This window comes from Anolis sagrei, chromosome 5, assembly GCF_037176765.1.
Source record: "Anolis sagrei isolate rAnoSag1 chromosome 5, rAnoSag1.mat, whole genome shotgun sequence".
NCBI classification, from domain to species: domain Eukaryota; kingdom Metazoa; phylum Chordata; class Lepidosauria; order Squamata; family Dactyloidae; genus Anolis; species Anolis sagrei.
In genome coordinates this window covers 3238272-3264707 of record NC_090025.1, presented here as the reverse complement: position 1 = coordinate 3264707, position 26436 = coordinate 3238272, and the positions used below count along the sequence as shown (strand labels likewise).

Sequence of the window (26436 nt, the reverse complement as noted above, 5' to 3'; positions counted from 1 at the left end):
ACTGTTTTAGCGTGGTGAGATGTGTTCCACACTGGGCATGTGTACTCAGCAGCAGAGTAGCATAGCGCAAGGGTCTTTTTCTGAATGCGCACAGACTACATTGTCATTGGCATATTAGAGTTCTATAACAGACATTGTGACCTTGGTTTTGGCTTTCAGCCTGCTGAGGTTAAATAGCTTGCCATCTGTCGGATAGATGATTTCCACTCCCATCAACAAGATGATGTAGCATAGCCATGAAGATGGAAAATAAGGCTGGGGCAACAACACATCCTTGTTTGACACCTGATTCTACCTTAAATGTGAGCCATTGCTGTCCAAGACTGTTGCCATCATGTCATCATGGAGGAGCCACAGGAAGAGCGCAGTGCAGTGGTTTGAGCATTGGACTACTTGGTTTCGGGCTGGGTGCTCGCTGTTCAGAGTTGCCATTAATTGTGCTGAGTTCCCTTGGCTTATTTGTCTGCCATGGAAAAGTGTTTGCAACACAAAGTCCTTTCCAAAATGACACCGGATCTAGGAGAACTTCTCCAGAGGTCTGGAGGTGACAATGTGAGGGGATGCAGCTGGGCATTGGCAGGTGGTTCTCCTGCATAACGCATCAGCCTCCTCCTGCGGACCCCCACCTTCTGGTGCACAGTATTCCTCCCATTGCATTGTTTTGGTCCCATATTTGACTCTTCTTCCAGGAGAGGACCTCCTTGGCTCTGTGTTATCAAAAGCCATTGTTCCAAACATTGCGCATTTGTGCAAACATGGTGCTGTTGGCTTGAGATAAGGATTGCCTTTTCTTGGCTTGGCTGCCCTGCAGCCTCGGGTTTCTTCTCGGGAGCATGAACACTCTCTGCTTGTTGGCAGGCGGATGGGTTTAAGCTCAGTGCATACAATGAGTTCTGTTGCCTTATTTATTTATTTATTTCGGTTGCTTATACCCTGCCCTTCTCACCCGGGGGTGGGGGGGGGTGGGGACTCAAGGCGGTTTATACAAGCAAGGCACAATTCGATGCCCGCATTACATGACAGCAAAGAACACAACATCAGTTAACGACAACAATTTAGCAATGACAACAATTAACAGAAACAGTAATTATTATCGTCGAAGGCTTTCATGGCTGGAATCACGAGGTTCTTGTAGAGGCATTTCTCCTGACATTTCGCCTGCATCTATGGCAAGCATCCTCAGAGGTAGTGAGGTCTGTTGGAATTAGGACAATGGGTTTATATATCTGTGGAATGGCTGGGGTGGGGCAAGGAGCTCTTCCCTGCTGCAGCTAGGTGTGAATGTTTCAACTGATCACCTTCATTAGCATTTGAAGGCCTGCCTGAGCCTGGGAAAATCTCTTGCTGGGAGGTGTTAATCTGTGCCTGGTTGTTTCCTCTCTGCTGTTTTGCTGTTGTAATTTTAGAGTTTTTTTAATACTGGTAGCCAGATTTTGTTCATTTTCATGGTCTCTTCCTTTCTGTTGAAATTGTCCACATGCTTGTGGATGTCAATGGCTTCTCTGTGTAGTCTGACATGGTGGTTGTTGGTGTGGTCCAGCATTTCTGTGTTCTCCAATAATATGCTGTGTCCAGGCTGGTTCATCAGGTGCTCTGCTATGGCTGACTTCTCTGGTTGAAGGAGTCTGCAGTGCCTTTCATGTTCCTTGATGCGTGTCTGGGCAATGCTGCTGCGTTTGGTGGTCCCTCTGTAGACTTGTCCACAGCTGCATGGGACACGATAGACTCCTGCAGAGGTGAGAGGATCCCTCTTGTCCTTTGCTGAACGGAGCATTGGTTGGATTTTCTTGGTGGGTCTGGAGATAGTTTGTATGTTGTGTTTCCTCCTCAGCTTCCCTCTGCGGTCAGTGGTTCCCTTGATGTATGGCAGGAACACTTTTCCTCTGGGTGGATCTTCATCTTGACTCTCGTGGCTTGTTCTCGGCTGTCTTGCAGCTCTTCTGATGTCTGAGGTGGAGTCTCCATCGGCCTGGAGAGCCCAGTTGAGGTGGTTCAGTCCATCTTGGAGGAGAAGGTGGGCTTCGCAGATTCTTTTTGCACGGTCTGCCAAGGCTTTGATGGTGCTTCTTTTTTGACTTGGGTGATGGTTGGAGTTTTTATGTAGATATCTATCTGTGTGTGTGGGTTTTCTGTAGACGGTGTGACCCAATAATTAATATCGGCAAAAACAACCATAAAACCAGTAAAAGCAAATAAAAACAATAAAAGCAATACAAACCTCATTGCTGGTCAGCGTTTCACAGTCTCATAGTTTAAGTTCCACTTTCCACTTTCCGCACATTGTCGGTCCTATCCATCTGGTTTCCATATCTAATTGTCAGGGTGCCCAAAGGTCCCATAGCCATGTCTTTACCTTCCGCCCTGATTTCCCCCGGGAGTGAGTTCCACAGGTGAGGGGCCACCACTGAGAAGGCCCTGCTCCTCGTCCCCACCAGCCTCACTTGTGACAGTGGTGGGGTCGAGAGCAGGGCCTCCCCAGATGATATCAAATTCCGGGATGGGACGTAGAGGGTGATATGTTCGGACAGATACGCTGGACCCGAACCGTAAAGGGTTTTGTAGGTCAAAACCAGCAACTTGAATTGTGCTTGTAACTGAATCGGCAGCCAGTGGAGCCTTACAGCAGTGGTTCTCAACCTTTCTAATGCCGTGACCCCTAAATACAGTTCCTCATGTTGTGGTGACCCCCAACCATATTTTTGTTGCTGCGTCATAATTGCTACTGTTATGAATTGTAATGCAAATAGCTGATATGCAGGATGTATTTTCATTGTTAAAAATTGAACATAATCAAAGTATAGTGATTAATGATAAAAACAATATGTTTGGGGGAGTATGGACAAAGGATGAAGGGATTTGAAGTACCTTCAACCGATTCAGCTCTGACTTCCACAGCCCAATGAGACCCCCATAAATTACAGGCCTGGACCAAACTTGGCACACAGAACACCTGGAATTCTGGGAGTTGAAGTCCAAAACACCTGGAGGGCCCAAGTTTAATGAAAAGCCTCCTATTTTGGAATCCTCGAACCTAGTATCCTCATTCCACCTGGAATTGCATCCTCTTCCCTTCCTCCCAAGGTCACTGCTTTAACTTTTTGCAGACTGGATTGTAACCGATCCCCTTTCTCCGTCCGCAGCAGAAAAAGAAACGCTGAGAGTCGTGGGAAGTGAATGTTTACTTTGAAGCGAGAAGCCTGGGATTATTCTGAATTAACCAATTTAGAATGGCCCCAAAGTTTCCAAAAGCACAACATGGGTTCATAGCTCTAAAAGGGAAGATGAGCGGACATCATGTGCTTCTAGGTTCTTGTGGGTTTCTAGGTTTCTTGTGGGTTTGTTCTGCCTGGCAAAAAACCCACAAGAACCTAGTGATTCCAGCCATGAAAGCCTTCGACAATCATGTGCTTCGTTTTGTAAATTACGTTTGTTTCCTGATCAAGCACGGTGTTCATTTTCCTCTGAAGCGAGGCTTTATAAATAAATAGTTAGGGGTGCAGTGCAAAACTTTTTACACTTCTGCCTTTGATGAGTTCCTTTAGTACGACTTGGATAGAGGAGGGTCTTCTTTAGAGGCTATTTATTTATTTGTCGTGTCAGGACAACCACTCAAATTATATTACATTTCTAACAGAACAAAACAAACAAACAAACAAACAGACAAAATACAAAATTTGTGAGTTTGGCCGTTGATTAAATGTCCCTGGACCAGTATCTGGCCCCTTGGAGTGCTTCTGGTGTTGCTGCAAGAAGGTCCTCCATGGTGCATGTGGCAGGGCTCAGGTTGCATTGCAGCAGGTGGTCAGTGGTTTGCTCCTCTCTGCACTCACATGTCGAGGATTCCACTTGGTGGCCCCATTTTTGAAGGTTGGCTTTGCATCTCGTGGTGCCAGAGTGCAGTCTGTTCAGCGCCTTCCAAGTCACCCAGTCCTCTGTGTGTCCAGGAGCGAGTCTCTCATTAGTATCACCCACGGATTGAGGTTCTGGGTTTGAGCCTGCCACTTTTGGACTCTCGCTTGCTGAGGTGTTCCTGCAAGTGTCTCTATAGATCTTAGAAAACTATTTATTGATTTAAATCATTGACGTGCTGGCTGATACCCAAGCAAGGGATGATCTGGAGATGTCTCTACCTTGGTCCTTTCACTATTGGCTGCTACTTCCCGGCGGATGTCAGATGGTGCAATACCGGCTAAGCAGTGTAATTTCTCCAGTGGTGTAGGGCGCAGACACCCCGTGATAATACGGCATGTCTCATTAAGAGCCACATCCACTGTTTTAGTGTGGTGAGATGTGTTCCACACTGGGCATGCATACTCAGCAGCAGAGTAGCACAGCGCAAAGGCAGATGTCTTCACTGTATCTGGTTGTGATCCCCAGGTTGTGCTTTCGTATGATATTGTTTCTAGCACCCACTTTTTGTGTGATATTCAGGCAGTGCTTCTTGTAGGTAAGAGCACGATCCAGAATGACTCCCAGGTATTTGGGTGCACTGCAGTGCTCCATTGGGATTCCTTCCCAGGTGATCCTCAGAGCTCGGGATGCTTGTCTGTTCTTGAGATGAAAGGCACATGTCTGTGTTATAGATGGGTTGGGGATCAGCTGGTTTTCCCTGTAATAGGCAGGAAGAGCACCTAGAGCTTTGGGGAGCTTCTGTTCAACCATCTCAAAGCTCCCTGCTTGAGCAGTAATGGCACGCTCATCAGCATAGATGAAGCTCTCTGTCCCTTCTGGCAGTGGCTGGTCATTTGTGTAGATGTTGAACATTGATTGAGCAAGCACGCTCCCCTGAGGCAGGCCGTTCTTCTGTTTCCGCCATCTGCTTCTCTGGCCCTGGAACTCAACAAAGAAGCTCCTGTTTTGTAGCAGGTTTCCTATGAGGCGGGTGAGGTGGTCGTCCTTTGGGATATTATACATTTTTCTCAGGAGGAGGCGGTGGTTCACAGTGTCATAGGCTGCTGACAGGTCTTTAGAGGCTGAGAGAGTATGACTTGCCATTGGCTTGAGTGGGGTTTTGAACCCTCGATGCACAAAAGAGTTTTCAGTTTGCAACTCAGAAAAAAAATATGACTTGACTTTCAATGCTGTCCTTTATGGTGAAATCACAAAGTTGGAAGGGGGAACTTTAAGATCGTCTGGGACTTTAAGATCATCCGGGGAGGCCCTGCTCTCGATCCCGCCTGCGTCACGAACACGTTTGGTGGGAACGAGAGACAGGGTCTTCTCAGTGATGGCCCCTCGGCTATGGAACACCCTTCCTTGGGACTTTAGATCAGCCCCCTCCCTCTTAACGTTTTGGAAAAGAGTTAAGACATGGTTGTTTGAGCAAGCGTTTGAAAATGCAAGGTAAAAGACATAGGAATTGATAGGCCAGGTGCTATCAATATACTACATGCCTTCGATGTTGATTGAGATTATTGTCATGGTTGGTCCTGAAAAGGACCGTTGGTTGTTTTGGTTGCTTGCTAGTATGCTGGTCGCTTCTGTGGCGAGAGAATCAGCCGTCTACGAAGACGTTGCCCAGGGGACTCCTGGATGTCTTGCAATCCTGCGAGGAAGCTTCCAGAGAAGCATCCCGAACTCTGAAGATCACCTGGGAAGGAATCCCACTGGAGCATTGCAGCACACCCACATACCTGGGAGTCACTCTGGACCGTGCTCTGACCTATAAGAAGCACTGCCTGAACATCAACCAAAAAGTGGGTGCTAGAAACAATATCATACGAAAGCTGACTGGCACAACCTGGGGATCACAACCAGATACAGTGAAGACATCTGCCCTTGCGCTGTGCTACTCTGCTGCTGAGTATGCATGCCCAGTGTGGAACACATCTCACCACGCTAAAACAGTGGATGTGGCTCTTAATGAGACATGCTGCATTATCACGGGGTGTCTGCGCCCTACACCACTGGAGAAATTATACTGCCTATGCCGGTATTGCACCACCTGACATCCGCCGGGAAGTGGCAGCCAGTAGTGAAAGGACCAAGGCAGGGACATCTCCAGCCCATCATCTGTTTGGACATCAGGAAGCACGCCAATGCCTTAAATCAAGAAACTGCTTTCTAAGATCTACAGAGATACTTGCAGGAACACCTCAGCAAGCGGGAGTCCAAAAGTGGCAGGCTCAAACCCAGAACCTCAACCCATGGCTGATACCAAATGAGAGACTCCCCCCTGGGCACACAGAAGACGGGGCGACTTGGAAGGCGCTGAACTGACTGCGCTCTGGCACCACGAGATGCGGAGCCAACCTCAAGAAATGGGGCCACAAAGTGGAGTCCACGACATGCGAGTGCGGAGAAGAGCAAACCACTGACCACCTGCTGCAATGCAACCTGAGCCCTGCTACATGCACCAGGGAGGACCTTCTTGCGGCAACACCAGAGGCACTCCAAGTGGCCAGATACTGGTCAAAGGACATTTAATCAACTACCAAACTCACAAATGTTGTATTTTGTCTGTTTGTTTGCTTTGTTCTGTTAGAAATGTAATATAATTGACTGGTTGATCTGACACAACAAACAAATAAATAAATAAATATACGAAATGTTCATCAAACAGTATTTTATTCTCGCTATGATTAGAAAACCTTTGCCATTTTTATTGAACAGTGTCTTTCCTGAGTCTTCCTGGACTTTTCTGCTTCCTTGGAGACTAGGACACAAGGGAACAATGGCTTCAAACTACAAGAGAGGAGATTCCATCTGAACATTAGGAAAAACTTCCTGACTGTGAGAGCCGTTCAGCAGTGGAACTCTCAGCCCCGGAGTGTGGTGGAGGCTCCTTCTTTGGAAGCTTTTAAGCAGAGGCTGGATGGCCATCTGTCAGGGGTGCTTTGAATGCAATATTCCTGCTTCTTGGCAGAATGGGGTTGGACTGGATGGCCCATGAGGTCTCTTCCAACTCTTTGATTCTATGATTCTATGATTCTATGATTCTATGGACTGTATACTTTCTGGACAGCTTTCTTTGGCCTGTTTGCAGAGCAACGCTGTGAGAGGAGGCGTTGGTCCTGGCCCAGCTAGCTGCACTGACTGGTCCCTTGACGCTCTTGTCCTGCGGCCAGATCTCTTGCTGCAGCTAAGGCATGCACATTTGTCTTGCGGCCAGGATTGTGCATGTGCTCCGTTTTGCATGCTCAGCGTTTTGCAAGCGCCGGAGGGGACGTGATGAATGCATGCGGCCTGCCTTGGCTCTGCAGAGCGCACGATGCAGGGGGTTGCATCATCTTCCCCGGAAGATGGAGAGCGAGAAAAGGGTGGATTTCTGAATGGCAATGACGTGACCTGCTCCGTGTTGCGCTTTTGCAGTTGCAATCCCTGCTGCTGTGGTTGCTAACATTTTATTGGAGCATTAGAAGGGGAATTGGAAGGAGAGGAGCAAAGCACTGGGGATTATAGATGATAGAAATGCAAGGAAGTCAGGTCTGCACAAGAGGCAAATGCACCTGCCTTATATTGGCAGTCTTTCCAGTATTTTATACAAAGAGTATGTGGCTCATATGGGAACGACTCTGTGCACATCAACGTAATAAAAGCATACCATTTCCCCACAGATTTTTTTGCATGGGTAAATTTTATTATTGTTCTTGGTTTCACAGGCTCTACATCAAGCATGGGCAATCTTGGGCCTTGCAGGTGTTTTGGACTCCAAATCCCACATTTCCTAAGAGCCTACCAGCAGCACTGCTGGTCACAGCTGACCTCCAGCTGGAGCGCTCAAGGGCCAGGGCTTCCCAGTTCTCAGTGTCTATGCCAGAGTTTTTGAGGTTGGCTTTGAGCCCATCTTTAAGTCTTTTTTCCTGTCCTCCAACATTCCGTTTTCCATTCTTAAGTTCAGAGTAGAGTAACTGCTTTGGGAGACGGTGGTCGGGCATCCGGACAATGTGGCCGGTCCAGCGGAGTTGATTTTATTTATTTTATTTATTGTGTCATCCGCAACAAGAACATTGTATTACATTTCTAACAGAACAAAACAAACAGATAAAAACAAAAACAAAGAAAAACACACATTTTGCAAACTTGGTAGCTGATTAAATGTCCTTTGACCAGTATGTGGCCACTTGGAGTGCCTCTGGTGTTGCCGCAAGACGGTCCTCCCTTGTGCATGTGGCAGGGCTCAGGTTGCATTGCAGCAGGTGGTCAGTGGTTTGCTCTTCTCCACACTCGCATGTCGAGGATTCCACTTTGTAGCCCCATTTCTGAAGGTTGGCTCTGCATCTCGTGGTGCCAGAGCGCAGTCTGTTCAGCGCCTTCCAAGTCGCCCAGTCTTCTGTGTGCCCAGGAGGGAGTCTCTCATTGGGTATCAGCCATGGATTGAGGTGCTGGGTTTGAGCCTGCCACTTTTGAGCTCTTGCTTGCTGAGGTGTTCCAGCGTGTGTCTCTGTAGATCTAAGAAAACTATTTCTTGATTTATGTCGTTGGCATGCTGGCTGATGCCCAAACAAGGGATGAGCTGGAGATGTCTCTGCCTTGGTCCTTTCACTATTGGCTGCTACTTCCCGGCGGATGTCATGTGGTGCAATACCGGCTAAGCAGTGTAATTTCTCCAGTGGTGTAGGGCGCAGACACCCCGTGATAATGTGGCATGTCTCATTAAGAGCCACATCCACTGTTTTAGTGTGGTGAGATGTGTTCCACACTGGGCATGCGTACTCAGCAGCAGAGTAGCACAGCGCAAGGGCAGATGTCTTCACTGTATCTGGTTGTGATCCCCAGGTTGTGCCAGTCAGCTTTCGTATGATATTGTTTTTAGCACCCACTTTTTGCTTGATGTTCAGGCAGTGCTTCTTGTAGGTCAGAGCACGGTCCAGAGGGGAGTTGATGGCGGAGGACCATTGCTTCGATGCTGGTGGTCTTCGATTCTCCCACCATGCTGACATTTGTCCGCCTGTCTTCCCAAGAGATTTGCAGGATTTTTCAGAGGCAACGCTGATGGAACCGTTCCAGGAGTTGCATGTGACGTCTGTAGACAGTCCACGTTTCGCAGGCGTATAGCAGGGTTGGGAAGACAATAGCTTTATAGACAAGCACCTTAGTATCCCTACGGTATCCCTCAAACACTTTCTGCTTCATTCAGAAAAATGCTGCACTTGCAGAGCTCAGGCAGTGTTGTATTTTGGTGTCGATGTTGACTTTGGTGGAGAGGTGGCTGCCAAGGGAGCGGAAATGGTCAACGTTTTCTAATGTTACACCATTAAGCTGTATCGCTGGATTGGAAAGGGGTTGGCTGGTGACTGCTGGAAGAGCACTTTGGTTTTCTCAATGTTCAGTGACAGGCCGAGCTTCTCGTATGCTTCTGCAAAGGTGTTTAGAGTGGCTTGTAGATCTTATTCTGAATGCGCACAGACGACCTTGTCATCAGCATACTGGATTTCTATAACAGATGTTGTTGTAACCTTGGTTTTGGCTTTCAGTCTGCTGAGGTTAAACAGCTTGCCATCTATCCGATAGTTGATTTCCAATCCGATGGGAAGCTTCCCATCAACAAGGTGAAGTATCCTAGCGATGAAGATGGAGAATAAAGTTGAGGCAATAACACATCCATGTTTGACACCTGATTCCACCTTAAATGGGTCACTTCGGGAGCCATTGCTGTCCAAGACTGTTGCCATCATGTCATCATGGAGGAGCCTCAGGATGTTCACAAATTTGTTTGGGCACCCAATTTTTTGGAGGATGGTTCAGAGAGCACTGCAATTCACTGTGTTGAATGCCTTTGCAAGGTCAAAATCAACCTCTGTACATCTCACAGAAGTGCTTAGATTGTCTTTGTGCATTGCAAAATAGGATCAGGCTGGATGATCTTTTGAGTTCCCTTTCAACTCTAGTGGAATATAGATTGCATGAGAGTTCACTGGAGCCTCCTTCCTTCTCTGGAGATTTTTATACAGGCTATCTGTCAGGAGTGCTTTCATGGTGTCTTCCTGCCTAGCAAAATAGGGTTACTGGGTTGTTGTAGGTTTTTTCAGGCTATATGGCCATGTTCTAGAGGCATTCTCTCCTGACGTTTCGCCTGCATCTATGGCAAGCATCCTCAGAGGTAGTGAGGTCTGTTGGAAATAGGAAAATGGGTTTATATATCTGTGGAATGACCAGGGTGGGGCAAAGGACTCTTGTCTGCTGGAGCTAGGTGTGAATATGTATTGTCGAAGGCTTTCATGGCTGGAATCACTAGGTTCTTGTGGGTTTTTTGGGCTATATGACCATGTTCTAGAAGCATTTCTCCTGACGTTTTGCCTGCATCTATGGCAAGCATCCTCAGAGGTCAACCTCTGAGGATGCTTGCAATAGATGCAGGTGAAACGTCAGGAGAAATGCCTCTAGAACATGGCCATATAGCCCGAAAAAACCCACAAGAACCTAGGTGTGAATGTTTCAACTGATCACCTTGATTAGCATTCCACAGATATATAAACCCTTTTTCCTAGTTCCAACAGACCTCACTACCTCTGAGGATGCTTGCCATAGATGCAGGTGAAACGTCAGGAGAAATGCCTCTAGAACATGGCCATATAGCCCGAAAAAACCCACAAGAACCTAGGTGTGAATGTTTCAACTGATCACCTTGATTAGCATTCCAGAGATATATAAACCCCTTTTCCTAGTTCCAACAGACCTCACTATCTCTGAGGATGCTTGCCATAGATGCAGGCGAAACGTCAGGAGAAATGCCTCTAGAACATGGCCATATAGCCCAAAAAACCCACAAGAACCTAGTGATTCCAGCCATGAAAGCCTTCGACAATACATATTCACACCTAGCTCCAGCAGACAAGAGTCCTTTGTCCCACCCTGGTCATTCCACAGATATATAAACCTATTTTCCTAGTTCCAACAGACCTCACTACCTCAGAGGATGCTTGCCATAGATGCAGGCGAAACGTCAGGAGAGAATGCCTCTAGACCATGGCCGTATAGCCTGAAAAAACCTACAACAACCCAGTGATTCTGGCCATGAAAGCCTTCGACAATACATTGAAATAGGGTTAGACCAGGCATGGGTAAATTTCAGCCCTCTAGGTGTTTTGGACTTCAACTCCCACAATTCCTGGCCTCATTCCCCTTCCTTTTTCCCTCTCAACCACTTAAGTGGAAAAGGAAAACGAAGGGACAAAAATATGCCTGCTTCCTCTCCATTGCACTTGTGCCACTGCAAAGCCCATGAGGCTGGCTGCTGTGTTGTGGCAGTTTTGTTTTGTCCAGGATCTGCTTTCCCAGCTCGTCTTTCTTGCAGTCTTCAGTCCCTGAGCTCCAAAGCCCGGCCATGTGAACTCCATGCCCGGGAGACCCACAAAGGCTTGGCTGTTCAGGGCTTAAGCCGGTGGGGGATGGACAACTGACCGCCCTGGCTCCGGTGGGAAGCGATTCTGGAGGCATGTGGGTCATGGGTGGGGGGTAAAAGAGGGCAGGGACTCCCACGGGGGAGGATTTGGCAAGGGATCCTGCCGCTGGGACGGGACGTCTCGCCTTGCGATGCCACGTGGGCCGTTAGAATCATAGAATCAAAGAGTTGGAAGAGACCTCATGGGCCATCCAGTCCAACCCCATTCTGCCAAGAAGCAGGAATATTGCATTCAAATCACCCCTGACAAATGGCCATCCAGCCTCTGCTTAAAAGCTTCCAAAGAAGGAGCCTCTACCACACTCCGGGGCAGAGAGTTCCACTGCTGAACGGCTCTCACAGTCAGGAAGTTCTTCCTCATGTTCAGGTGGAATCTCCTCTCTTGTAGTTTGAAGCCATTGTTCCCTTGCGTCCTAGTCTCCAAGGAAGCAGAAAACAAGCTTGCTCCCTCCTCCTCCCTGTGGCTTCCTCTCACATATTTATACATGGCTATCATATCTCCTCTCAGCCTTCTCTTCTTCAGGCTAAACATGCCCAGCTCCTTAAGCCACTCCTCATAGGGCTTGTTTTCCAGACCCTTGATCATTTTAGTCACCCTCCTCTGGACACATTCCAGCTTGTCAATATCTCTCTTGAATTGTGGTGCCCAGAATTGGACACAATATTCCAGATGTGGTCTAACCAAAGCAGAATAGAGCATGGGGCGCATGACTTCCCTAGATCTAGGCACTATGCTCCTATTGATGCAGGCCAAAATCCCATTGGCTTTTTTTGCCGCCACATCACATTGTTGGCTCATGTTTAACTTGTTGTCCACAAGGACTCCAAGATCTTTTTCACACGTACGGCTCTCGAGCCAGGCATTGTCCCCCATTCTGTATCTTTGCATTTCATTTTTTCTGCCAAAGTGGAGTATCTTGCATTTGTCACTGTTGAACTTCATTTTGTTAGTTTTGGCCCGTTGTGTGGCATCGTGCCACACCAGGACTTTCTTATTCCTCTGGCACTGGTCTTTGATCTGGCAATTTGGTTTGTAAACATGTTGTATTTCTACGCACTTGCGATTAGAGGTGCGGGCACGGTGTTTGTGTCCAAGAGGGTCCCTTTGGGAAAGGTTTGACCTGATCTTTGTCATTTTAGAGTAGTGGTTCCCAACCTGTTTTTGACCAGGGACCACTTGGACCAGGGACCACTCTCCAACATTAGTACCAAAAGGATTACGAAGGAGTTGATTTGGTTTGGTTATTTGGTGTGCTGATTCAGAAAACTCCATTGGATAGACCACATCAGCTCTGGTTTCTGATACAGAACATATGCCACCCAGTAGTCGCCATCTGCTCACCCACATAAAACCGTATTTAATAAGCCTCAGCACGAGGGTTTTGCAAGACTAGTTGCTCTCATTGCAACGTGTAGTAACAGTGAGGCCGCGGACCATATTTTAGTTCTTGTGGACCACTGGTGGTCCTCGGAACCACTGTCTTAGAGAGTGTTGTGCGATGCAGGATGTGAATGGAGGAGATCATAGAATCATAGAATCTTAGAGTTGGAAGAGACTACATGGGCCATCTAGTCCAACCTCCTGTCAGGCAGGAAAAGCACAATCAAAGCCTCCTTGACAGATGGCCATCCAGCCTCTGTTTCAAAGCCTCCAAAGAAGGAGCTTCCATCACGCACAGAGGCAGAGAGTTCCACTGCTGAACATCAATCATCCAGACATTTTTCTTTTCCACAATCGTGATGTCTGCTGTATTGTGTTCCAAAACTTTGTCAGTTTGCATTCGAAAGTCCCACGGTATTTTTGCGTGCTCATTTTCCACGACCTTTGCGGGTTTATGATCCCACCAATTCTTGACTCCTGTCAGGTGGTCCTTGTGACGTAAGTTCCAGTGAATCATTTGGGCCACAGAGTTGTGCTTTTGTTTGTAGTCCGTCTGTGCGATTTTCTTGCAACAGCTGAGGAGATGGTCCACGGTTTCATCCGCTTCCTTGCACAGTCTGCATTTTGGGTCTTCCGTTGATTTTTTGATCCTGGCCTTAATTGCATTGGTTCTGATGGCTTGCTCCTGGGCTGCAAGAACCAGGCCTTCTTCTGTCTCCTTCTTCAGGGTTCTATTTGTGGGCCATCACCAGGTCTTCTCCTTGTCAACTTTTCCTTCAATCTTCTCAAGGAACTGCCCATGTAAGGCTTTATTGTGCCAGCTGTCAGCTCTGGTTTGGAGTGCAGCTTTCTTGTACTGATTCTTTGTCTGCTGTGCTTTGAGAGGTTTCCAGTTATTGACTTCAATTAAAGCAGGTTCTTGGCTTTCCTTGACATATTCTGCCAGGGCATTGTGTTTTCCTTCTTTGACTGCTTGTTTGACTTGTAAAAGTCCTCTGCCATCAGACTTTATAGGCAGATAGATGATGATGATGATGATGATGATGAGTAGTGTCCAATCCTGGACACAGGATTGTTATTCCAGGTGAAGAGGTCTGGCCAAAGCAAAAGAGAGTGGGACTGACTTCTCTCCATCTAGAGATGCAAGCTAGAATCGCCTTGGCAGCGGTGCAGGAGTGGCCGTAATGATTTCAAAAACTTGCTCAGAGGATGTTGTCTTTCTTTTGCTTGGCCTGATGGAGGCTCGTATTGCGAGACTCTTTCATTCCTTCTCTCCTTCCTTCCTTCCTTCCTTCCTTCCTTCCTTCCTTCCTTCCTTCCTTCCTTCCCTCCCTCTTTCACTTTTTTATTTCCTTCTTCCTTCCTTCTCTACCTTTCCTTCTTTCCCTCTTTCTCTCCCTCCTTCTTTCCTTCCTTCCTTCTCTACCTTTCTTTCTTTCCTTCTCTCCTTCTTTCCTTCTTTCTCTCCCTCCTTCTCTCCTTCCTTCCTTCTCTACTTTTCTTTCCTTTTCTCCTTCTTTCTCTCCCCCCTTCTCTACTTCCTTCCTTCTCTACCTTTCTTTCTTTCCTTCTCTCCTTCTTTCCTTCTTTCTCTCCCTCCTTCTCCTTCCTTCCTTCTCTACCTTTCTTTCTTTCCTTCTCTCCTTCTTTCCCTCTTTCTCTCCCTCCTTCTCTCCTTCCTTCCTTCTCTACCTTTCTTTCTTTCTCTCCTTCTTTCCCTCTTTCTCTCCCTCCTTCTCCCCTTCCTCCCTTCTCTACCTTTCTTTCCTTCTCTCCTTCTTTCCCTCTTTTTCTCCCCGCTTCTCTCCTTCCTTCCTTCTCTACCTTTCTTTCCTTCTCTCCTTCTTTCTCTCCCACCTTCTCTCCTTCCTTCCTTCTCTAACTTTCTTTCGTTCCTTCTCTCCTTCTTTCCCTGTTTCTCTCCCTCCTTCTCCCCTTCCTTCCTTCCTTCCTTCCTTCCTTCCTTCCTTCCTTCCTTCCTTCCTTCCCCCTGTGTATGTGTTTTGTGTGTGCATATATGTGTGTATATATTTTTGTATATATTTGTGTGCATGTGTATATATCTATTCTGCCTTGGTTAGACCACACCTGGAATATTGTGTCCAATTCTGGGCACCACAATCCAAGAGAGATATTGACAAGCTGGAATGTGTCCAGAGGAGGGCGACTCAAATGATCAAGGGTCTGGAGAACAAGCCCTATGAGGAGCGGCTTAAGGAGCTGGGCATGTTCAGCCTGAAGAAGAGAAGGCTGAGAGGGGATATGATAGCCATGTATAAATATGTGAGAGGAAGCCACAGGGAGGAGGGAGCAAGCTTGTTTTCTGCTTCCCTGGAGACTAGGACGCGAAACAATGGCTTCAAACTACAAGAGAGGAGATTCCACCTGAACATGAGGAAGAACTTCCTGACTGTGAGAGCCGTTCAGCAGTGGAACTCTCTGCCCCGGAGTGTGGTGGAGGCTCCTTCTTTGGAAGCTTTGAAACAGAGGCTGGATGGCCATCTGTCAGGGGTGCTTTGAATGCAATATTCCTGCTTCTTGGCAGAATGGGGTTGGACTGGATGATGGCCCAGGAGGTCTCTTCCAACTCTTTGATTCTAGGATTCTATGATTCTATGATTCTATGTGTGTTTGTGTACATATGTGGTTTTGTGCATGCGTTGTAGTGTATTTTTTTGTTTTTTGTTTTTTTAAGTCCCTTCTGCTGTGTTTTTCAGTATTTTTATGAGTGGTGGGCACTTGTTGGCCTGAGAGGTGTGTTGTGTCCAAATTTGGTGTCAATTCATCCAGTGGTTTTTGAGTAATGTTAATCCCACAAATGAACATTACATTTTTATTTATATAGACTAGCCGTACCCTGCCACACTTTGCTGTGGCCCAGTCTGTGTATATCTGTGTGTGTGTGTGTATATATGCGTACTGTTTGTGTGTGTGTGTGTGTATATATATATACGTATAGGCGACTGGCTCCCTTCCTATCTAGGAACGACCTGGCTATGGTGATCCAGGCGACGGTCATCTCGAGGCTTGACTACTGTAACGCCCTCTACATTGGCCTTCCTTTGTCAGTGATCCGGAAACTGAAGCTGGTGCAAAATGTGGTGGCTTGTCTTCTCGCCTGGGTGCCGGCGAGGTGTCATATCACCCCAATTCTGCAACAGCTGCACTGGCTTCCAATTGAGTACCGGATCACTATCAAGGTGCTGGTACTAACCTTTAAGGCCTTATATGGTCTGGGGCCGGCGTACCTGAGGGCCCGCTTATCCCCCTACCAACCCCAGAGATTACTTCGGTCTGAAGACCAAAATTTGCTTGAAGTCCCCAACATCCGGACTTACCATCTCTCCTCTCCTAGGCAGAGAGCCTTCTCGATCGTGGCCCCTTATTTATGGAATGCCTTGCCAGTTGAAACCCGAACCATCCGAGAGCTACTTGCTTTTTGGAAAGCCTGTAAAACCTTTCTTTTCCGACAAGCTTTCGATGGGTGAATAACTTGGGACTATGTCTGTTCTAGTTTTTATTGTACTATTTTAAAGTTGGTTGTATTGTTTTAATCTGCTGTAAACCGCTCCGAGCCAAATTGGGAGTGGTGGTATACAAGTCATATATATATATGTGTGTGTGTGTGTGTGTGTGTGTGTGTGTGTATGTATGTTTGTGTGTATGTGTGTGTTTGTATATTTGTGGTTTTGCGCATGCGTTGTAATGTATTTTTTAAAGTCTCTTCTGCTGTATTTTTCAGTGTTTTTATGAGCGATGGTCACTCATTGGCCTGATCGGTGTCTTGTGTCCAAATTTGGTGTCAATATGTCCAGTGGTTTTTGAGTAATGTTAATCCCACAAACGAACATTACATCTATATATACACACAGACACATTATAATTGTAGTCTCAATTGGCTTCTGATACAATATATAAATATATAAATATAATATATTTATATAAATATATAAATTCTGAGAGTGCCTTGGACTGCGAGAAGATCCAACCAGTCCATCCTCCAGGAAAGAAAGCCCGGCTGCTCACTGGAGGGAAGGAGATGAGAGCCAAAGTGGAAGTCCTTTGGCCACATCATGAGGAGACAGCAAAGCCTAGAGAAGGGAATGATGCTGGGGAAAGTGGAAGGAAAAAGGAAGAGGGGCTGACCAAGTGCAAGGTGGATGGATGGCATCCTTGAAGGGACTGGACTGACCTTGAAGGAGCTGGGGGTGGTGACGGCCGACAGGGAGCTCTGGCGTGGGCTGGTCCGTGAGGTCACGAAGAGTCGGAGACGACTGAACGAATGAACAACAACAACAACACAATATATAAATAAAGCGGCATTATTGCAAAGCTTCCACACATGCATGTAATGTATGTGCATGGATTTCCCCCTTGCTTGTTCTGTCAGAATGGATCCGGTGCTGTGTGAGGTCATGGTGTGTTTGTGTCTATCTGCTGGTGGGTGACCGGTCGGTGCTCTTTCTTCTGCTGGACATCTGCTTTGTCCCTCCTCTGCCTCCGGTTCCGTCAGAGGCGCTTCCCACTGAGTTTCCACTGAGTTGGCAGATTGCACAAACAGCTGCTGAATCAGAGCGGCTGCAAAACAAGGGAGGAGGCGACGACGACGGTTGCAGGCGTCCGGTGCAGACCTTTTGCAGAAACCCCATTGGTTGCCCTTATTCCGAGGGACTTTGGCCCCTTTGGGAAGCAGCATGGATTGGGGGGCAAGGGGAGGCAATGGGAAGGAAGAGGGATCAGGACAGGCATGGGCCAATTTTGGCCCTCCCTCCAGGTGTTTTGGACTCCAACTCCCACAATTCCTAACAGCCGGTAGGCTGTTAGGAATTGTGGGAGTTGGAGTCCAAAACACCTGGAGGGAGGGCCAAAGTTGGCCCATGTCTTAGTCAGATTGCAGCACATCTTTGGCTCTGTTGACTTTGGCTCAATGTTAGAAGCTTATTTTTAGCAGGTGACTTAATGGGTAGAATTACACCCATTTGTTCCAGTGTCAATATGCTGTTGAGGATGAGACAACTTGTGTTTGGAGGCGCATTCCAAGTGGCCGATCCACTTGCGCTCGAGATTAGTGCAGCATCAATCTCAGTTGTCAGAGTTACTCAACCTTCGTGCTGAATGCAGGCGCACACAATGCCTGTGTGCCATTGGTCAGTGTGCGTGGCTGGCATCCATGGTGCAGTTTTTGCAATGCAGAATGCACAGGGGCAACGTGCATTTGCACATTACTTTGTGTGCTGTTTCATGTGGAGTGGTGCAATGAGGTAGTTGGATCACCAGGTCCTCACCTAGGACTGTTGTCTTTGCATTCCCTTGCTGGGCAATTTGCTCACTTCTTTGGTTTGGAGACCCTTACGTCTGTTAGTAAATCGTCATCTGAAGCTTTGAGGAATTTGGAGCTGAAGGAAAATATCAGGGGGAGCTGAATTGTCGAAGGCTTTCATGGCCGGAATCACTGGGTTGTTGTAGGGGTTTTTTCGGGCTATATGGCCATGTTCTAGAGGCATTCTCTCCCGACGTTTCGCCTGCATCTATGGCAAGCATCCTCACTGCCTCTGAGGATGCTTGCCATAGATGCAGGTGAAACGTCAGGAGAGAATGCCTCTAGAACATGGCCATATACAACAACTTTTCTTATGTTTGCATGATAGAACCAATCAGGAAATGACATTGATAACAGACTCCTCAGGTCTGCCACACTTTGAGCATTATTAGACTGAGTCTTTTATAGGAATATTCTGCTGATGTCATCCCAAAGTTGTAAATTAATGATAGACGTCGTCTATCCTGGCCCCATCTCAGTTTCCCAGCCAGATGTTGACTCTGCTTGATGGGTGTTGACAAACACAAGGCTTGTGTTGACTTTCTTCTTAACATTGTAAACATTTCTGGGTTGTTGTAAGTTTTTCTTGGGCTATATAGCCATGTTCTAGAGGCATTCTTTCCTGACGTTTCGCTTGCATCTATGGCAAGCATCCTCAGATTGTCCCACCCTGGTCATTCCACAGATATATAAACCCTTTTTCCTAGTTCCAACAGGCCTCACTACCTCTGAGGATGCTTGCCATAGATGCAGGCGAAATGTCAGGAGAGGCAACCATCCTCAGAGGTAGTGAGGTCTGTTGGAACTAGGAAAATGGGTTTCTATATCTGTGGAATGACCAGGGTGGGACAAAGGACTCTTGTTTGCTGGAGCCAGGTGTGAATGTTTCAACTGACCACCTTGATTAGCATTTGATGACCTGGCAGTTGTTTGGCGTGGCTTGCTGGTGCCTGGGGCAATCTTTTGTTTTCAATACTGGCTACCAGTATTTTAAAAAAACTCTAAAATTACAACAGCAAAACAACAGAGAGGAAACAATCAGGGACATCTAATCACCTCTCAACAAAAGATTGCCCCAGGCACTAACAGTGGTCAATGGGGGGGGGGGGTTCTTGTGGACTTTGAAGGGGAAGTTTGTGACTTGTGGAGGAATGATATGGGGAGGGGCAAAACTCCAATTTTGCAGGTCTTGGGCAAAGAGGTGTCACCACTTCATTGTTGGTGTTGTGGCTCAGCAAGCGGCAGAGGATTTTTCTGACATCTCTGAGGATGAGGGGTTTGATGGGCTTCAAAATGACCATTCTGTCAGTGCTAGGAAGGAATTGCAGGCGATTGAGGATGATTTTTTGCATTCCTGTGATAGTTCAAGTGAGACTAGTTATTTTGGGAAATGGCTGTTGATTGAAGGAGAGTTTTCCTGAGAAGCCAGATTAGGTTTGAGAACGGAGGGAGTGAAAAGTAGACTAATTAGACCAGGGGTCCTCAAACTAAGGCCTGGGGGCCAGATACGGTCCTCCGAGGACATTTACACGGCCCTCGCTCAGGGTCAACCTAAGACTGAAACAATTTGAAAGCACACAACAACAACAACAACAGTAACAATCCTATCTTATCAGCCAAAAGCAGGCCCACACTTCCTATTTAAATACTAATAAGTTGATATTTGTTAAAATTGTTCTTCATTTTAATTATTGTATTGTTTAAAGTGTTTTTGCACTACAAATAAGATATGTGCAATGTGCATAGGAATTCGTTCATGTTTTTTTTTTTTCAAATTATAATCTGGCCCTCCAACAGTTTGAGGGACTGTGACCTGGCCCTCTGTTTAAAAAGTTTAAGGACCCCTGAATTAGACGTTCTGAGAGAATCCATGAGAAGACCTTGAAGTCCAGGTGCGTTCGGCACGATCTCATGGCTACTTGGTGGGGTGTAAATTAAGTGGTGTTGGCTTTATGCCTTTCAGAGGAGACAACATTGCCATAAGGATGGCTTTCCTGTTTGGCTCTCAAATTCATGATTCAAGTTTCCTGTTCTGGTTCGTGCATTTGTTCCCTGAAGAGTTTGCCTTGGGAAAAGTTCCTGTTTTCTTGCTTATGGATTTATGTTTGCATGATTGCTGCAGATTTCGGCTCTTTGGACTTCATGCACTTTGTCATTTTTGGATTACTGCTATTTTGTATTCTTACTCTACTGCCCTTTTGGGAAATACCCTTTTCCCCTTTGTTCATGTTTTCTTTAATGAACTTTTGTAGATAGTACTACTGGACTCTGATGTGATGCTGGGTGACAAGGTGTTTCAGCGCTAGAGTGCAACAGTTGGAAGCTTGCAGCCAACCCTTCCCATTTGTGGGTTTCATTTTTGTGGATCTGATTATTAATGGGCCTGATTAATATATTTGCTCTGGGAATCCCTGTATTTTGCAGCACAGTGCTGTGATCAGCTTGAACCATAGACTTGCACTGGAGGGCTGAGAGATTGCTCAAGAGAATACTTTCTGGCATCTTGTGTATTTATCCTCCAGTGGAGGGACGTCTGTAGTAGTAGGAAATGAATGACCGGTATTCATAACGATGATGGGTTGATATTAGCCATTATAATACTTGTGAAAATTGGATTTTTTTGTTCTGTTTCCCCCCTGTTTAATTGTGCTGCCCTTACTTTCCTTCTCTTCTTCCTTCCTTCTCTCTTTCCTTCCTTCCCCCCTTTTCTTTCTCTTCTGCTCTTTTCTTCCTTCTCTCTTTCTTTCTTTTCTTTCCTCCCTCTTTCTCTACATCTTCCCCCATTTCTTCGCTCCCTCTTTCCTTCCTTCTTTCCCTTTTTTCTTTCCTTCTCTCCTTCCATCCTTCTCTAACTTTCCTTCCTTCCCACTTTTTCTTTCCCTCCCTATTTCTCTCCTTTCTTCCTTCTCTACCTCTTTCCTTCCTTCCCTCTCTCTTTGCTTCCATGCTTCCTTCCCCCTTTCCTTCTTTCTTTCCCTCCCTCCCTCACTCTTTCTTTCTTTCTTTCTTTCTCCCCTTCCCTCCCTCTTTCTCCCCTTCCTTCCTTCTTTACCTCCTTCCTTCCTCCTTCCTTCCTTCCTTCCTTCTCTCTGCTTCCATGCTTCCTCCTCCCTTTCCTTCTTTCTTTCCCTCCCTCCCTCCCTTTTTCTTTTCTTTTCTTTTCTTTTCTTTTCTTTTCTTTTCTTTCTTTCTTTCTTTCTTTCTTTCTTTCTTTCTTTCTTTCTCCCCTTCCCTCCCTCTTTCTCCCCTTCCTTCCTTCTCTACTTCCTTCCTTCCTTCCTTCCTTCTTTCCCTCCTTCCTTCTCTCTGCTTCCATGATTCCTCCTCCCTTTCCTTCTTTTTCTTTCCCTCTCTCTTTCTTTTCTTTTCTTTCTTTCTCCCCTTCCCTCCCTCTTTCTCCCCTTCCTTCCTTCTCTACCTCCTTCCTCCTTCCTTCCTTCCTTCCTTCCTTCCTTCCTTCCTTCCTTCCTTCTCTCTACTTCCATGCTTCCTCCTCCCTTTCCTTCTTTCTTTCCCCCCTCCCTTTTTTCTTTTCTTTTCTTTTTCTTTCTTTCTTTCTTTCTTTCTTTCTTTCTTTCTTTCTTTCTTTCTTTCTCCCCTTCCCTCCCTCTTTCTCCCCTTCCTTCCTTCTCTACCTCCTTCCTTCCTTCCTTCCTTCCTTCCTTCCTTCCTTCTCTCTGCTTCCATGCTTCCTCCTCCCTTTCCTTCTTTCTTTCTTTCCTTCCCGCTCCCTTTCTTTTCTTTTCTTTTCTTTCCTTTCCTTTCTTTCTCTCCCCTTCCCTCCCTCTTTCTTCCTTTTTTCTGTATTAGCTTTTCATCATTTAGCTTTTGGGTGCTTTTTAAGTTCCTTCTGCTGTGTGTTTCAGTGTTTTTGTGAGTGAAGGACATACATTGGGTTGTTAGGTGTCTTGTGTCCAAATTTAGTGTCAATTCCCCCAGTGGTTTTTGAGTTCTGTTAATCCCACAAACGAACATTACATTTTTTATTTATATAGATGTTTACATTCATGCTTTTGCTGATAGCCGGCTGACCCTTCTGTGGTGTCTTCCAGGTGGTACAAGCTGCACTCGAAGCCCGGGAAGAAGGAGAAGGAGCGCGGGGAGATTGAGCTGAGCCTGCAGTTTGCGCGCCACAGCCTGACCGCCAGCATGTTCGACCTCTCGGCCAAGGAGAAGCCGCGCTCGCCCTTCGGGAAGCTGAAGGACAAGATGAAGGGCCGGCACAAGTACGACCTGGAGTCGGCCTCCGCTGTAGTGCCCAGCAGCTATGGGGCCCTGGAGGATGAGGTCCTGGGCCTGGAGGGGGGCCGCAAGGGGCCGCGGCTGCCCAAGGCGGGCTTCTTCTTCAAGAGCAAGCTGCGCCGGTCCTCCCTGACCCGCTCCAACACCTCGCTGGGCTCCGACAGCACCATCTCCTCCGCCGGGAGCCTGGCGGGCAGTGCCGGGAATGAGGCCTTTGCCCCGTCACCCGCCCGACACGGCAGCCTCTCCATTGACCGCTCCGGTGAGAAGGGCTTCCAATATGGGTGGGAAGACAAGACGGCCAGTATACTCAATGGGGGGCGAGAGGGAGCCAATGACAAAGGGGGGTCCCCTCTAGCAGCCCCTGTTTACTGCAGTAAACAGTAACCTTGAACCCAAGGATTTGGCCCCAAAGAGCCATGCAAATGACCAGTAAAGAATAAGGTGTTTGCTCTTTGTTATGCAGAACACCATATATGCAGTCATGTGAACAGTTGCATTGACTCACACAATATTTATTTATTTATTTAAAAGTTTTGTATCCTGGCCTTCTCACCTCTCTTGAGGGACTCAGACCGGTTTCCAACCATAATATCACATACAATCAATAAAACATCATAATACATATTACAGTAAGACATTAAAACAGCAATTACATTCAATAACTATAATGGTCAGTCATCACATTAAAATCGTTGCTCATCATCCTCCATCCATATCTCAGGGTGTTGACTCACTCGTCGAATGCCTGTCTCCATAACCAAGTCTTCACCTGTTTCCTAAATGTCAGGATAGACGGGGCAGTTCTGATCTCCAGTGGGAGAGAGTTCCAGAGTCGAGGGGCCACCACCAAGAAGACCCTGTCCCTCGTCCCCACCAGACGCGCTTGCGAGGCTGGTGGGACTGAGAGCAGGGCCCCTCCAGACGATCTTAGTGGTCTTGATGGTTCGTAGGGGAGAATACGTTCGGAGAGGTAAACTGGGCCGGAGTCATTTAGGGCTTTATAGGTCAACACCAGCACTTTGAATTGTGCTCGGAAGCTAATTGGCAGCCAGTGGAGCTGGTGTAACAGCGGAGTGGTGTGCTCCCTGTACCCAGTGCCCGTTAGTAGTCTGGCTGCCAAGCGTTGGACTAGCTGCAGCTTCCGGGCAGTCTTTGAGAGAGATTCAATTGGTTCTGAGGTGTCCATGTGAAGGACCCTCTCCCATCAAACCGCTGGGGGAGATCATCCGGAGTTTCGGACTGAGGTGTCATCTCTACGCAGATGATGTCCAGATCTGTCACTCCTTCCCACCTGTTACTAAGGAGGCTGTCCAGACCTTGAACTGGTGCTTGGCTGCTGTGTCGGACTGGATGAGAGCTCACAAATTGAAACTGAATCCAGACAAGACAGAGGTCCTCCTGATCAGTCGCAAGGCTACAGCCTGTGCTGGACATTGTTACTCTCCCCTGACTCATCACTGAGTCTGGACTCATCACTGAGCCTGGAAACCCAGATTTTGTCGGTGGCCAGGGGAGCATTTACACAATTAAAACTTGTGCACCAGCTGTGCCCGTACCTTAGGAAGTCAGACTTGTCCACAGTAGTCCACACTCTGGTTACATCCTGAATACACTACTGCAATGTGTTCTACATGGGGTTGCCTTTGAAGACAGTTCAGAAGCTTCAGGTGGTCCAATGGGTAGCAGCCAGATTTCTCACCAGAGTCGTAAGGCCGAACAGGGCATAGGGTCACAGCCTGTGTTGGACGGGGTTACACAGCTTGGGAGTGATCCTGGACTCATCACTGAGCCTGGAACCTCAGGTTTCAGCGGTGACCAGGGGAGCATTTGCACAGTTAAAACTTGTGCACCAGTTGCGCCCGTACCTTGGGAAGTCGGATCTGGCCACAGTGGTCCACGCTCTTGTTACATCCCGAATAGATTACTGCAATTCACTCTACGTGGGGCTGCCTTTGAAGACTGTTCGGAAACTTCAATTAGTCCAGCGGGAGGCAGCCAGATTACTCACCGGAGCGTCATACAGGGAACATACTACCCCCCTGTTGTGTCAGCTCCACTGGCTGCCAATCCAGTTCCGAGCACAATTCAAAGTGCTGGTTTTGACCTACAAAACCCTATACGGTCCCGGCCCAGCGTATCTGTCCGAACGCATCTCCCTCTATGTCCTGCCTCGGAGCTTAAGATCTTCTGGGGAGGCCCTGCTCTCGGCCCCACCTCTATCACAAGTGAGGTTGGTGGGGACAAGGAGCAGGGCCTTCTCGGTGGTAGCCCCTCGCCTGTGGAACTCACTCCCCGGGGAAATTAGGTCATCGACATCTCTCTGTTATAAGGAAATTAAAAACGTGGATCTGGGACCAGGTTTTTGGGTAACCTGGCAGATAGATAAAGGATAATGACGACCAGAAGTAATAGGATTTGACAATGTGGAATGAATTTACGGACTCTGAGTTGGCAAACGTTGAGCATAAGATTGGTTTTACTGATTGTGTTGTATAATTGATTGTTTTAATTTATTGTCGAAGGCTTTCATGGCCGGAATCACTGGTTGTTGTAGGTTTTTTCGGGCTTTATGGCCATGGTCTAGACTCTAGAGACATTCTCTCCTGACGTTTCACCTGCATCTATGGCATTTCACCTGCATCTATGGCAAGTGAGGTCTGTTGGAACTAGGAAAATGGGTTTATACATCTGTGGCATGACCAGGGTGAGACAAAGGACTCTTCTCTGCTAGAGCTAGGTGTGAATGTTTCAACTGACCACCTTGATTAGCATACAATGGCATGACTGCGCCTGGGGCAATCTTTTGTTGAGAGGTGATTAGATGTCCTTGTTTGTTTTCTCTCTGTTGTTGTGCTGTTGTAATTTTAGAGTTTTTAAACAGTGGGAGCCAGATTTTGTTCATTTTCATGGTTTCCTCCTTTCTGTTGAAATTGTCCACATGCTTCTTGTGGATTTCAATCGCGTCTCTGTGTAGTCTGGCATGGTGGTTGTGAGAGTGGTCCAGCATTTCTGAGTCCTCAAATAATATGCTGTGTCCAGGTTGGTTCCTCAGGTGCTCTGCTATGGCTGACTTCTCTGGTTGAAGGAGTCTGCCGTGCCTTTCATGTTCCTTGATTCGTGTCTGGGCAATGTGTGTTTGTGCACCTCTCAACAAAAGATTGCGCCTGGCGCAGTCAGGCCATTGTATGCTAATCAAGGTGGTCAGTTGAAACATTCACACCTAGCTCCAGCAGAAAGAGTCCTTTGTCTCACCCTGGACATCATTCCATAGATATATAAACCCTTTTTCCTAGTTCCAACAGACCTCACTACCTCTGAGTTTGCTTGCCAAAGTGCAGGCGAAACGTCAGGAGAGAATGCCTCTAGACCATGGCCATACAGCCCGAAAAAACCTACAACAACCCAGATTGTTTTAATTGTTTATAATTGCTGTTATAGATGTTTTTATCTTATTGTCTGTGTTGGCATCAAATTGTGCCTTTTGTAAGCCGCCCTGAGTCTCCCCTCGGGGGTTGAGAAGGGCGGGGTAGAAATGCGCAAAATAAATAAATAAAATCAACCCAGAAGCAGAAATTCAAACTGTCTTGGTACGCTCCCTACACAAAAAACGTAAACATGTAACTGTTGCCGAAACTCCCAGGCTCAGCTAGCCTCTCAGATGTGGCCCAACCAATCAGCGTTGTGCTTTGCATTTTTCAGTTAGCACACTCACCAACTTTTACATACTCCAACAAAGGATGACAAAGACAAGGACAAACAGACTTTGAGTCCCCCCAGGGGTGAGAAAGGTGGGCCACAATTCCAAGATGACAAAGAGAGGAAAGGAAAAAGGGCTTTGTCAGAAAATTACCAATACAGACCAAACTTGGCACACAGAGCCTGCAAGACCCTCTCGACATCCTACTGCAGTTTGGAGGAGGATGAACCATGGATGATGGGACTTGCAGTACCATCACTCACATTCTGAGACCGCTGCACTCCCTTCCTAAGACCATTACAACTGCCAACAATGATGGATCAGGACCACAATTTACACAGAGATCCCACATGACCAACTCTACATCCTGGTGCGGTTTGGAAGTATTTGGCAATGGATGATGAGACTTGCAGTCACTTCACTCACCTCCTGAGACCACTGAGACCCTC

General features: G+C 47.1%; 1 protein-coding gene across 1 annotated transcript in view; it reads left to right on the top strand.

The window, feature by feature from the left end:
• The window catches only part of RAB11FIP5 (RAB11 family interacting protein 5), a 73952-nt gene that overhangs the window by 16071 nt on the left and 31445 nt on the right, over positions 1-26436 (top strand). The window contains exon 2 of the mRNA XM_060779517.2: positions 22098-22549. Within this exon, the coding sequence (XP_060635500.2) occupies positions 22098-22549 (452 nt within the window). The remainder of the gene's footprint in view (positions 1-22097; positions 22550-26436) is intronic.